Below are 14,225 nucleotides of genomic sequence, written 5' to 3'. Positions count from 1 at the left end.
AAGTGATTCTCCTGCCTCAGCCTCCCAAGTAGCTGGGACTACAGGCACAAACCACCACGCCCAGCTAATTTTTGTATTTTTAGTAGAGGTGGGTTTCGCCATGTTGGCCAGGCTGGTCTTGAACTCCTGACCTCAGGTGATCTGCCCACTTCGGCCTCCCAGAGTGCTGGGATTACAGGCGTGAGCCACTGCACCCAGCCCACTTCAATATTTTCATCAGTAAATTAGTACACTTTAGAGTTGTAGTGATTAAAATAATAGATATACAGCATATAAGTAGAATGCTTGGCAAACAGCAAGTGCTTACTAAGCAATGGCTACTCATAATAGTAACAGCTGATTTAATAATAGGATCTGTGAATAAGATAGTATTTTCTGCTCTACACATGAAGAAATTAATACTTGCAGAGGATAAGTAATTTGCCTAAGATTGTCCAGCTAAATAAAAAGTAGAGCCAGATTGAACCCAAGAAGTATAATTTCAGAGACCAATCTCTTAACCATAATACTATTATACTCCCTTATTATTCATTCATTTATTTCACAAAAAATTAACTGCCAGGTACTGTTTGTCACTAATAACATTATTTATATTGAAGACAGAAGAAAATATGCACAATGCGATGAAGATGGGCTTATAATGACATAGCTTTTTACTTTGACAAAGCCTAATCCAAATATTTAAGCATTTGTATAAGTAACATCTGCTTTAAAAATATGGAGTCAATGAATATTGCTTCTCCCAATAACATGAGCCAGATAATTTCAAATAAATAATGTGTTTATAAAACCTTGGATTTTTTTCACTGTATTATTCATGCATTTGGATAAGACTTGAGTGAGGATATTTCTTATTTATTTATTTATTTATTTTTTTTACTTATTTTTATTTTTTTGTTTTGTTTTTTTGAGACAGAGTCTCGCTCTGCCTCCCAGGCTGTAATGCAGTGGCGCGATCTCTGCTCACTGCAACCTCCATCACGGGCTCAAGCAATTCTCCTGTCTCAGCCTCCCGAGTAGCTGGGATTACAGGCACCCACCACCATGTCTGGCTAATTTTTGTATTTTTAGTAGAGACGGGGTTTCACCCTGTTGCCCAGGCTGATCTTGAACTCCTGACCTCAAAATGATCCACCCAACTCAGCCTCCCAAAGTGCTGGGACTACAGGTGTGAGCCACTGCACCCAGCTATTTATTTTTAAAGATTTTAAAATTACCAATAAACACTAGTCATAGATTGACCCTTGTATTCTAACTCCCAGAAAGCAGACAAGTCATAAACCATTTGCTGCTTTATCCTAGTCATGAAATAATGTGTTCTGAACAGAAGCACTCACAGTTGAGTTTAAACAGCCTGTTAGTTTCATATGAGTGGGATCCTTTCAGTATGCTTAATTTTTGCTTCTGAAAGTTTCTGCCGTCTCAACTTTCAGTATAAGTAGAACTGTTTTTTGAGTTTTATGAATATATATTTATTTATTTTTAAAAACAAAGAGATTTTCTTGGCGATTATTGTCAACCAAGCTGTGACATGTTAATGATGTAGTTTAGTGTCCCTAATAAAGTCACATGAATGCTTTTCTATATTGTGGGGTTTTCCATTCAAAAGTCAACCATATGATTGCATGTGTGCTGAATTAGACTTTGTAAAGAGATTATATAGTGTCTTCTTGAATGTTTTATCTAATAAAAGAAATATAATGGGGTCTGTGCTACTTCTGGCCGAAGCAAGACAGGTGAGGATGTTTTTTGTTTCTATTAAATAATTCAATTGCTGACAGTTACCTCTTTGGTGTAGAACATAAAAAATGGGTTTAAAAATACTATAAGGAAGGAAGCAAACTATTAGTAGAATCTGGATGACCAAAAGATGTCTTTTCACAGAACTGTAAGTCAAATCTTTCTCCATAATGGATGTACAGGTTCTTATTTTTCTCAGATGGCTTACAAAAGAATAGTATGATGTTAGTACTACTAAAAAGGAAAATCCAATAAATGTGGTTCCAATGAGACCTGCAATCTGAGAGATCATGGCTCCTAGTTCCATCTGCCGATTGTAGCATAGACTTTCTTCTCCTTCTGTAGCCTCTATGACTGAGTAGTATATGGTAACTGGAATAATTATGCCCAGTACAACTCCCCATATGTAAATGCATAGTTTTCTAGCAAAGTTGGGCTGGCGAAATTTTTTCAGTAAATGGCCATAAAATATTTTCTCATAGCACGAAGTAGTCTCTTGCAAGGAATCCTTTTGCATTAAGGTAGCGTAGCGGCTTATGGCAATCCAACTTAAAATTAAGAGGCTGACAAACATACTTACATGCATGGATAGAGTTCCCAGAAAATTGACCACTCTGCATTGAGCAGATTGATATTCCCATTGGAAACCTTTCAGGAAATAGATACTCATGAAAGGCATGGCGCTGCACACAAGTAAGTTTGCAGTCACAAGGTGTGACAGGTAGGTGTGCGTTGATGTTTTTTTACCTATTTTTGTTAAAAATATCCATTGAGAGAGAGAGTTTCCAAAAACACCAACAATACAAAGGAGGATGTAAATGATTGGTAAAGCCATGGAAGAGATCATAGATGGTTGAATACATGTTGTGTTGTTGTTCATTTATGTCAGATTTTCTTGAATTTTGTCACGGGAGCTAGAACAGAATTGCAGATATTTAATATTAAAATTATTTTTGGTACAGTATTTAAGCTGAATAGTTTTTTTTTTTTAAAGCATTGAATTAAATAAAATAGTAACAAAAATGTATTGGATGGAACAGGAAAGTGTAGATGGCTTCTTACCTTTTCCAATCACAATTGTCCGGTTGAAATAAAGACAAAAAGTTACTTATTGTGATGGATAATGCCTTTGTCTAAAAAACAAAATTTGATGTAAATAGTTACATGCCTGGGATTTATAATTTTACTTAGAGAAATGTATAGTTCTTAGATTGTAAAACAATTTGTAAGTGATGATTGATTTTGCCTAGAAATATAATTTAAAAATTTTTAAGGCACATGCAACCAATACATGTTGGCCAAAGTATTACAGAAGTATTTTGTGGCCACAATAATGGAGAATTGACTGGTTTTTAATTACCACATTACTTACATATAGTTTTCAAAATGGTGTCTTTTTGTGTCTAGGCTAAAACACTCCTCTATAACCTAATACTATTAGAAGAGTCTCTTTTCATATTTCAGAAGTTACCTCAATTCCACGTGAGCAAAAATTCAGGCAAAAGCCTGAATTGAACAGAAGAAAAGTGTAGCAACCAAGGACAGACTCCAAAATCCCAGGGTCATTACCAAAGAATATTTAAAATTCATTTCAAATATTCAATGTTAAACTGTCATACTTTAATAAAAGTTTACACATGTATGTCAAAACTGTAGTTATAGCCAGATGTGGTGGCTCTGCACCTGTAATCTCAGCACTTTGGGAGGCCAAGGTGGGACGATTGCTTGAGACCAGGATTTCAAGAACACCCTGCGCAATGTAGTGAGACCCTGTCTCTATAAAAAAATACAAAAACTAGACTGGGTATAGTGGCTCATGCCTATTATCCCAGCACTTTGGGAGGCCATGGCCAGCCTGGGCAACATGGTGAAACCATGTCTCTACAAAAAAATTAGCCAGGCATCCTGACATGTGCCTGGAGTCCCAGCTACTTGGGAGGCTGAGGCTGGAGGATCAGTTGAGCCTAGAAGTTCAAGGCTGCAGCAAGCTATGATCATTCTACTGCACTCCAGCCTAGGTAACAGAAAGAGACCCTGTCTCAAAAACAAAAACAAAAAAACTGCAGCTGCTGTGCTTGTTGGTTAGAGTATCCTTGTGTGTAAATTGGTATCTGAGTTTTTCAGAGGATTTTTTTTAAAAGATATGTTTTAATCACAACATAAATCCTGGGTTTTACTTTTTTGTGTCTTATATTTAAATCTTTCTCGCTTCAAAGGGTACATGTGAAGTCCTGAAGAATCATATACAGATTGCTTTTATTCTTACTTTTCTCCTTATTTCCTCACTTCTTTCAGGTGAGAATAAAAAAAGTTACTGGATTCTGGTCAAATAAGAACCATTATCTCTATTCAGAATGTGCCATATTCTCTGTGTTCTTCACCATAGCCTTCTGGGCACCACATTCTCCACTCTTTCATGATCTAGAGCAAGGTTTCTCAATCTTTTTTTTAATCGTGTTCTCTTTTGATAAACATAAAAATTGTACCATACACAGCCCTTGGAAATTCTTATATCCCCCCCAGCCCCTCAGGGCAATTTTACTCTCTACCCCCTTCAGAATTATGGTTTGATTTATTTTCTGTATCTTGGATTACAGAATTTGGGTTTTTTCCTCAAAATAATATTATAATTTTATAATAACTTTTTAAACCAATCCACACCCAAAGTCTTGAAAACTTGAGGACTGTGCAGTGTCTGTGGGTTTAAATACCGAGATTCTTAATTAATGTCTACTAGTGTCTTTATAATTTTGTTTCTTTGCTATTTGTATTTAGAAAACAGTCCATATGCTTCATTATGAGTTTGTATCTGAATCTAGTGCAACCTGATGAATTATAATCTGGTTGCAGTTAGTGTAGGCCCTGGCATAAATATATAAAACCTAATCTGTAACTTCACCAGTTCAAAAATCAGTCAGATGGAAAGTGAAATGAGCCGGTTTATTTAAGAAAAAAAATTATCTGCTCACAGTAGATTTTGATTTTACATAAGGAATGGAGCTTCCTTTTATGATGCTGTTAAAGAAAAGCATTAGCTCCTGCCTTGTGCAGATAATGCATAGTATACTAAAAACTGCAAAGGTAATGGTGCTTCTGTATGAATAGTAAATGCTTCCAAACAAAAGGGAGATAAAAAATACTTCTGCAGAGGCTAGCTTTATCAGACAGAAGTTGAGTCTCTATAGGACTCTCAGTATAGCAGTCAACAACTAGGTCACCATCTTTACCTTCCCAAACTTGTATCTACAATGTACGTCTCCTTCAAAAATAAACTTTGATCATAAAACTACTAGATAACTATTTTCCAAAATTTGGAAAGTACTGTTGAACTTAAGAAATCAAATAAAAATTACATGTTACAGATGCAAAACTGGCCTTTAGAAAATGTCTGTAAGTCTATATTCCCCTCAGGAGAATGTCTATCTCAAGTCACTCGTGCATACATTTTGTCTCTGCTAATTTGACAAATGAAAAAAGTTCTACAACTCTTCAGTTACTAATGACTGTCTACATAATTATATGCTGACTGCCTTTCTTAAGGATCAGCTTTCAAAATTTAAACCATTAGGTCCTGTTTATTTTTATAGTTTAATATTTAAGCTAAAAATGAATAATAATCACTCTTACCTGTATGAGTAGTTTATGCCAACTAAAGTTATATTGTTCAGGGCAGTGATGCCAAATTTCAGACTTAAAATTCTCTGATCTTCGCTCTTCCAATATCTTTAGTCAGTGTAAATAGATTCTTGTATGACACCAACTACTGTGGGAGGAAAAGGGGAAATTAAACAGAGTATTGAAGAAATTCAATAGTTATGGTCAATGTGGCAACTGCCTCCTCAAAAAACCCTCATTTCTCTATTTCTGTAGCGGGAGGAAGTTGGTGGACAATATACATATTATACTTCCTTATGATTATTTCATGAACTAGTTACACCCCAGTAAGCTTTGTTTGCACAATTGACTGAAGTTCACAGATTTAATCCCCCATGGCTAGTTTTATATGACACAGTGATAGAAGGAGCCACTCTTTAGTAACCCAATACAAATATTGGTGCAAATTTGTCTGTAAAATTGTTTCTGGATGGCTTATTTGCAATCCATCTTTATCAAAAATAGAAACAAAACTCAAAGTTTTCTTATAACTTACTAGAATCAAATATTATAGAGCTAAAATAGAACTTCATGATCATCTATGGATTGAGACCCTTTGTTTTAAAGTTGAAGAAGCTGAGGCCCAGAGGAACTCACTGTAAGCACAGACTGCACCTAGGGTTGGGTCCCAGTTTGGTTACTAATGAGTTAACCCACTCTGTTTCTAATTGCCCTGCACTACCTCCATTTATCAACATAATACACTGTTTGGGGCATTTCATAATAGATTTGGCAAATCCTGGGAGTGCCAAGTATGCCTCACATCAAATGACTAGTTATATTAATAAAGAATTGTGAAACCATGACTAGTCTAAAACAATAAAAATTTTAAAAATAGAATTGTGAAACCAATTTTTTGTACAAGATTGTCGAATCAGCCTGTGACCTACTAACTAAATGAAAGCTAAGTGTGTACATCTGGGGAGGAAGACTTGCATCAAGCACTCCCTCTCATCCTCGAGTAGTTAAACCAGTGGGAGTCTGAAAAAGAGAACAGAAATCTAATTTCATCAAACTTGAGTACTTTAGTTATCAGTAAATCTTCACTTAAAATTAACAGAGGTACCTTGCCATTTCTCATAAACCCCTGATACTTACCTTATTTCATGTTTATTTCATAAATTCTCTCTGATGTTTGCTAATATTTCTCTCTAAAACAAAAGTGAGAACTGCCTAAAGTGTCCGGATTGTGTTCTGCTGCTGTTCATCTTTGCCTTGCCACCATTTACTTAAGAACAGTGACTCATCCAGGGTTACATGGCCATTCATTACAGAGTAATTTGGCTTTTAGAATTCTTATCACTTTTACTTCAGTAATGTATCATGTTCCGGGAAGGAATTACATAGAACAAAAAACAGTTTTAAGTAATTTAGAGAAGAACAGAAATGGAATGCTATTTCTAAGTGATTGAAAAATAGTTGTAATATTACCTGTTCAGGCATAAGCATCTTTGGTCCGAAAGAAAGAACACTCTTGTTTTCCTCCATTGTCTCCAAACTCAGTAAATGATACCATCACTCCTTCAGTTATTCAAGCCAGAAACTTAGGAATCATCCTTAATTTCTCTTTCTTTCACATCTCACATCTATCTAATCAATTGCTGGTACTACAGCTTCTACTATCACTACCATCATTCATTAGCCACATTTCATGAGAGCTTACTATGTGCCAGATATCTTGCTATGTGCCTTACATTCAAGTCTTATTTGGTTTTCACAACACCCTGTGAAATGTCTCATTTAAAGGTGAGGAAAACTGAAACTCAGAAAGATCTCATAAGTTGCCCAAGGTCACACAGCCATCTGTCCTCACGGGATGGTGATTGGCTCACCTCAAAGCAAGTAATTCAAGAACAAGTCCATAGCTACAATGCCTTTTTGTGATCTAGCCTCTGAAGTCAACACTGTCATTTCTGCAGTATTCTGTTGGTCACACAGAGCCAGCCCTGGATCAGTGTGGGAGGGGTAAATATCAGGAGGTGATGATCACTGGGAGCCATCTTGGAAACTGGCTACCACAGATGTCAATCAACCATTGAAACAAAGGAAGAGTCAGAGGTACTGCTTAAAAACCGTTGTCAGTCCACTGGTTGTTTATTGAGCAAGCATACCTGGGTAGGTGTAAGTTTTGCCAGTTCTTACACTATTTTGGTTTTTAAGTCTATTTTTGTTAAACAGTGTAATTCATTCAACAAATATTTATTGGAGTTTCTACTATGTTCCTAGCAGCATGTGGAGGTCACAGAAGTAGGATGTTTAGTCACAAGCTAATTGAGGGTCTCTGGAAATTGAACAGATTCCACAAGCAAGCCAAGAATTTAGATTAATATGTGATATGTGATACAGATTTCAAATGCTCTGTGAATTAGAGAAGGGCAGAAACAGTGACTCGAAGTGGTTCTGAAAGGCTTTGTGAAAGCAAATGAAAGGAAGGAGAGGAGAACATAGCCTAGTGAGTGACAGTTCTGTGCCAGGTATGGGACAGAGCATTTTATGCCTAAGAACCCTAGAGATGTGTGGTGGGAGTCCCATTTTACACAGGAGGAAACTCAAAGAGGTTAAATAGCTTGCCTAGAGGAATACAATTAGTAAATTTAAAATGACCTCATTCTCTGCCTTAGAAAGAAATTATTGGTTTTTCTTGCAGGTCAATAAGGGTACCTTATGGTACTCAGGATAGGGTCATGTTTTAAGTATTTTTAACTTTGTTCAGATAGGGTTTCCTGTTCGATTTATGTATTTGTGTATCCTGTTCTAGACTTGAGGTAGCAGAAACTGACTATGGAAGAAATCAAGTCCAGTTTTTTTCTATCTTTGAAAACTCTGAACTTTGTTAAGCAAACTGTTATTCCAACAATGTCAGTATAAATTCTTTAGGATTCAGTGATTTTGAGTTCCCCAGTTGAAATATAGGTGAATTTTATTTTCATTCTTCTAAGAAATTAGGAAATACTGTTACAATTGGTAAAAAGAGTAAATGTCAGGGAATACTAGATTAATAAAGTATGTTACAAGTATTCTGTAAAGTGGCCCCTTTGGACTTTTCTCATTCAAATCACCAGTAGTTTTCTTTGGTTCTCATTCATCTTGCCCATCCATCTCTTCAAGGTTCCCCTTCTATTGTCCAAGTCCAAATGCTCTTGACCTAAAATTCTAGTTGTTTCCTATATCATCTGCCAAATATTGATCTCCTAAGTGTTCTGCTCTCACCCTTAGGATTTACTTCCTTGAGGTGTTAGAGTTATGTCCTACAATTGAAGTTCTGTCTTGTATTAATTTTCCTGCTTTTGAGATGGATTTGTGTATCAAGTGTGTTTTTTAATTTGGCCTCAAAATTCATTTGGAGTGGTTCAGTGAGAGTGTTTCAAAGGGCAGGCACATACTTACCTGGCAGAGGAGATACCATAATCAGAGGACGGGCATGTGGACATTTATTTTGGCAATCCACGGTGGGCTGTACATAGCAGGGGGACATGAGAGCTTTCCTGACTCACATGGATTGTTGGGGTTAGAATTAGGGTCCCTTATCAATTTCCCTCAGAGCCAGAACCCAGAGGACACAGGACAGCTTAGTCATTCCTGAAGCCATGTGCTTCATCTAGAAATTATTTTAGGCTATCCAAACTAGTGTTTAAACTGGCTGCAATTGGCCTTTTAAGTACTCTGACTAACCAATCAGGAGCTCAGGGCATTGAGAGGCTGGTATGCAGAAAGAAAAGACATGACTAATTTATACACATTAGACTGTCATATTCAAAAGATAATTATTTCTTTAAATCAGAGGCAGTAGTAAGTAAGCCTTGTCCAGTTCAACATATACCCAAGCCAGTGGTTATCTTTAGGAGGAGTGAGGCACAGTGCAGTTACCCAAAGCTATGGTTTGTTCAAGGCTCACTGAGCCCCCTGTCCTCTCCAGGAAGTGGTATCTGGCCACAGCCTTGTTTCCAGTCACACTGTTCTCAGGCCCTCACCGCCTGCCACAAGTAGCTCTGATCGTGGGTGTCCCACCCTTAATTAGAGTGTGAAGAAAAACCTCTCCTTGTTCTGAAGAGCTGGTTTCTCTGCAAGCAATGGGAGCATTTCTCTCAAGAATTACTTTTAAAAACAGCAGAAAATACAATCTGAAGTTTGTAAATTTATAACACAGAAAAGTTACCAGCTTTTGTAAAAAGTTAAGTAGAGGTTCCTCTTCAAAGACTTTCCTCTCCATTTAATTAGGAATAAATAGTAACTTCTCTTAGAAGCAAAATTTATTCAAAGACCTGTGCTAACATTCTTAAATATCTGCTAGCTGTGGTAAAGAAATCAATGTACTTTATGTTCTTAGCTCCCACAATTTGGCCCAAATATTTGCCCTGGCATGCTTATACTGGTCCAAGCAAACACTGAGTCATAGCCTGTTCCTCTTCCTTATTCGAAGGTGTTTTTACCTTTCTGAGCATTCCACAAGTTACTTCCTCCTTCCTTTGTTCTCCTCTGCCTTTGCCTCTTTTAAAAAGTTCTAAGTTGCTAGCCAATCAGGACAAATACGGAATGTGAGGTCCCGTTCCAGCCAATGGAAACCGGACACAGCAGTAAGGTGGACGCATCAGGTTATAAATGACCCTGTCTCCTTTGTTCGGTGTACTCTTGTGGCAAAACTGCTGGCGAGTGTACCCTTTCTGCAGGAAGTAAAAATGGCCTTGCTGAGTAAATTAAATTTATGTTCAAGTGCTATTTCTTTATGGCACCGGGGAACAAGCATTTCAAACACTTTTAAGAAAAGACTAATGACGAAACAAAAATGGACTTTGTGAGTTGAAAAACACACATACACAAACTCAAAGGGCATTTTCTTATTAGTTTGCATTTCCTTATGCATCCAGTGAACCAACTCCCCAGGAGTTGGATCCATCTCTAAATTCCTCTAGTAACTTCACCTTCAGTAACAGATTGCAGCACAGCTGCTGCTCCAAACTGGGTGACCACCCAGGAATTAAAGGTTCCTCATCTCCCAACCCTTTCATCCTTTGTCTTACCAAACCACATGTTTCTGTGAACCTGAACCAGGGCCATTCCAACAAACCCCACTTCATTGACACTGAGACAGAGACAGGCTCGACTTCAGCTCACCTCCCACTAGAGCACTCCCACTGATCACAAAACCCACACCACTACTTCAAATGCTAATCGTTCTTAAAGAATTCCAGGAATTGGCCTTATGAGATAATTAAGATGGCCTCAGGAAGGAATGCTGAACAATTGATTTACAGCCTTGTTGCCACAGGCCAGACCACCAGGTGGCCCATTACTCAAGATAACCATAGCAACCAGATCTGCTGACCTGCTTTGCTCAGCCCAACCTGCATGCCCTTCCCCTGTTACTAGTTCCTGCACTTTGCCTAATAAAAAAGCCCTATGACTCTTTTCAGGAGGAAGCCTGGGAATTCTCTCTCTTGTGCTGCCTCCCTTTTGTTTGGGCATAAGCTCCAGTGAAGCTTTGTCTATGAAAGCACTTTTGGCCTCATATCAATTTCTGTTGCATTGAGAACCCAAGAACCCATGATCGGTAACAATGCCAATTGAGGGTAGAAAAAAAAAAAAATCACACACAAACTCAAAATGCTTTTTCTATTCTCTCATTCAACAAGAGTCTAAACAGATTACCTCCGTGACCAAATGTGTGGGGATTTCTCCCAATGAACAAGCAAGCAAGCAATTCAGTGGACACCAGCTGGGTGTCCTCTAATTCAGTTCTATTCTGACACTATCTACCTGGAGATAGCGTCAGATCCCACAGGTTGAAGGCTGAGTCCCCAAGACTTCTTCCCACCTTCAGATGCCAATGGCAAGCCCCAGGTTGCTTCACCTGTGCTTCTGACCCACAGGCTATATAAATCAAAGATCCCACAGCCCCCTCTTTGGGCCCAATTAATTTGCTAGAGCAGCTCACAGAATTCAGGGAAATATGTTTACCGATTTATTATAAAGTATATTACAAAGGATACAGTTGAAGAGATGCATACAGTGAGGTGTGGGGGAAGAGAGGGATGCAGAGCTTCCATGCCCTCCCTGGGCGTGTCACCCTCCAGGAACCTCCACATGTACAGCTATCCAGAAGCTCCTTGAATCCTGTCATTTTGGGGTTTTATGGGGGCCTCCTTACACAGCCATGATTGATTGAAGCACTGGCTACTGTTGATTACCTTAACCTTCAGCCCCTCTCCCCTCTCTGGAGGGTTGAGAGTAGGGCTAAATGTTCCAACCTTGTCATCCTGCCTTGGTCTTTCCTATGACCAGCCCCATCCTGAAGCTACCTAGAGACTGCCAGACAGCAGTCACCTCATTAGCATACAAAAAGACATCACTTTGGAGTTTTTGAGGATTTTAGGAGTTGTATGCCAGACAACAGACTGAAGACCAAATATACATTTCATAGTATCCAGTCCACCCTCTGTCTTGAATCCCTCACATCAAAAGGATGTACAACTCAAAAGATACAGCCAAATTACTAGAATCTCATTCAATCGGTAATAATCAGTCCAGCCCATCATAGTATATGAATGTCTCCCAAGGTGAGGCCACTGAGGTTTGCAGGCTTCCATTCAGTCTTGTCAGAGTGCTCTCAGTGAACATATAGCTTCACCCTTTACAGCAGCTGATATAATTGAGCTAGGAGACAAGATATCCTTTCTTGCTCTAAGCCTCTTTTGAGGTATTAATACAATACTGGATTTCTTTCAGTTCATAACCCATTTATTCTTTACTCTCACTACTATTTTTCCTTATCTCTATAAACTCCCAAACTTTTCCACCTTTGGATGGGACAGTAGAATCAGCCACTGTGCTTGTCTAGATTGCAGGCAACAATACTAGTGTAGCAAGTGCTGCCCCCTCAGTCCACTCCCATTCATGTCAGAAATAAATTTTTGGTGCCACAAAGAATCAGCACTCCTGCAAAAAGTTTTCTCAGCAAGGCAAATTAACTTCTATAGAAGGGTGCATCTCACGGATGGAGCAATGGCGAGAGCACACAGAACAAAGGAAAGCAGGGGTTTTTATTCCTAAGACAATGGGTTTCTACTACTGTGTCCTCTCTCCATTGGCTGGAGCTGGACTGCACAATCGAAACTAGTCCTGGTTGGCTAATTTGAAGCGTACAGGGAGGGGGTTACACTGGCAGGAAGGGCAGTTTTGGGGGTAAGAGCTGTTATGGCAGGAGGGGTAATTTGCAGAGTGAGTGACTAAGGGCAACAAGCAAGAAACAGCTGTGGACTATAGATTAGGACTGGCAGGAAGGTTGTTTACTGCAGTCAGGGGCAAGGAGACATGAAGAACAAGGAAGTTGAGTTTGAGGACAAAGAACAAGGGAGTTAACATGCCAAACTTTTGAAGAGAACCTGACTGTATCTGACTTTCAGAAAGGGTAAGGTTCCATAGGTGCAGCAGAACGAGTGGGCTGTTTTTACCACCAGGGAGTATAGCTGCATTAATTGTTAGCCCCAATTTTGTCAGATGGGATAGGGCACAAGCCACTCCTTAGGAGTCCACCCCACTGTCAGACCCTTAGGAATTCTGACTCAAAGTTTAAAAACATAGTTACAGTTTCTTACTTAGGAATCACCTTCCTTTCAGCACTTACAGTCGCAGCCCTGGTCCTAGGACCAATGCATCAGGTAGAGGAAATGTAAAAAAAAAGTTGAGGTGATATGGGAAAGAAAAATAAAGTATGCTCATTATACCAATGTACTCCTCCCTTGGCAAGAAATGCATAGTCATACCAGCATCCTTCCACACCCCCCCTTCCCAGATACCTCAGAAAAGCAGAGGAATCTACTGAGTGGGGAACTTCCCTTAGCCCCACTCATGTTGAATGTGAGCACACACTTGCGAAGGCAAATAAGGCAGCTCTTGGTGCTTTCATCTCCCTCTGTTTTAGACAACCAGTGTTTTCATTGCCTGTTCCACTCTCTATCAAACTGTTACTCTGAGGAAGATATCTCTCTGCCCATTGCTGAACATTATAGGCTATATAATGTGTTCCTGGGTCTGAAGAAGTGGCAGCCATCCAAATCTGTGCAATATCTTCTGCTCTAGCTTTTATGGCACTCTGAGCAAACTATTACTGAGAAGAATATCTCTGCCCACTGCTGGAACACTATGGGCTGTGCCATGTGTTCTTTGGCCTGAAGAAATGGTGTTCAGCTCTCCAAATCTGTGCAGTATCTTCTGTTCTAGCTTTTTTATGGCATTCTCATAATTCACATCTTCCACCGGGCAAGCAAAGCCCAGTCCAGAATCAGTGTCTACTCTTGTCAAAACTCGTTTGTGGCCTCCCAGGGCTACCAGCATCAGCCTCACTTGCCAACTTGTTCAGGGCTTTCCCACCAGGGAAATCTGCCCCACAGCCATGGGCAGTATCTGTCTCTTTTGCTGGCAGACAGAATAGTTCTTATTGGCATTTTGTACCTGAGATGGTGCAAAAGAGACATGTCTAAATGCAGCCCCTCTCTGCACTGTTGCAGTATCCATTTATCCACTTATTTCATGGACCCAGGTGGCCACTTCAACGGAGCATGCAGGGTTGTCTGCTTGTTGATATCAATCACTTTCCGAACCAGGATCCTTTTTTTTTTTTTTTCAAGTCAGAGTTTTGCTCTTGTCTCCCAGGCTGGAGTGCAATGGCGCGTTCTCAGCTCGCTGCAACCTCCGACTCCTGGGTTCAAGTGATTCTCTTGCCTCAGCCTCCCAAGTAGCTGGGATTACAGGTGTGTGCCACCACGTCCAGCTAATTTTTTTGTATTTTTAGTAGAGACGGGGTTTCACCATGTTGGCCAGGCTGGTCTCGAATT

At 39.2% G+C, this 14,225-nt stretch overlaps 2 protein-coding genes across 5 annotated transcripts in view; one reads left to right on the top strand and one right to left on the bottom strand.

Moving 5' to 3' along the window:
• Window positions 1–14,225, top strand: part of CASK (calcium/calmodulin-dependent serine protein kinase (MAGUK family)) — a 428,292-nt gene that overhangs the window by 197,626 nt on the left and 216,441 nt on the right. The window lies entirely within an intron of this gene.
• On the bottom strand, window positions 1,454–5,502 carry GPR82 (G protein-coupled receptor 82). Its single transcript, XM_011942423.1, has 3 exons — window positions 5,368–5,502; window positions 2,803–2,873; window positions 1,454–2,654 (listed from the first exon to the last, which is right to left on the bottom strand). The coding sequence occupies exon 3, from the start codon at window positions 2,618–2,620 to the stop codon at window positions 1,610–1,612; it is 1,011 nt and encodes a 336-aa protein (XP_011797813.1). The 5' UTR covers window positions 2,621–2,654; window positions 2,803–2,873; window positions 5,368–5,502; the 3' UTR covers window positions 1,454–1,609.

Source organism: Colobus angolensis, unplaced genomic scaffold (assembly GCF_000951035.1).
Source record: "Colobus angolensis palliatus isolate OR3802 unplaced genomic scaffold, Cang.pa_1.0 Scaffold103, whole genome shotgun sequence".
NCBI lineage: Eukaryota > Metazoa > Chordata > Mammalia > Primates > Cercopithecidae > Colobus > Colobus angolensis.
The sequence above is the reverse complement of the archived record's forward strand: the minus strand, read 5'-3'. Positions and strand labels throughout refer to the sequence as shown.

What these genes read in the sequence shown, in the direction of transcription:
- GPR82 (XM_011942423.1), bottom strand. Translation starts at nt 2,620, where the DNA reads ATGAACAACAACACAACATGTATTCAACCATCTATGATCTCTTCCATG.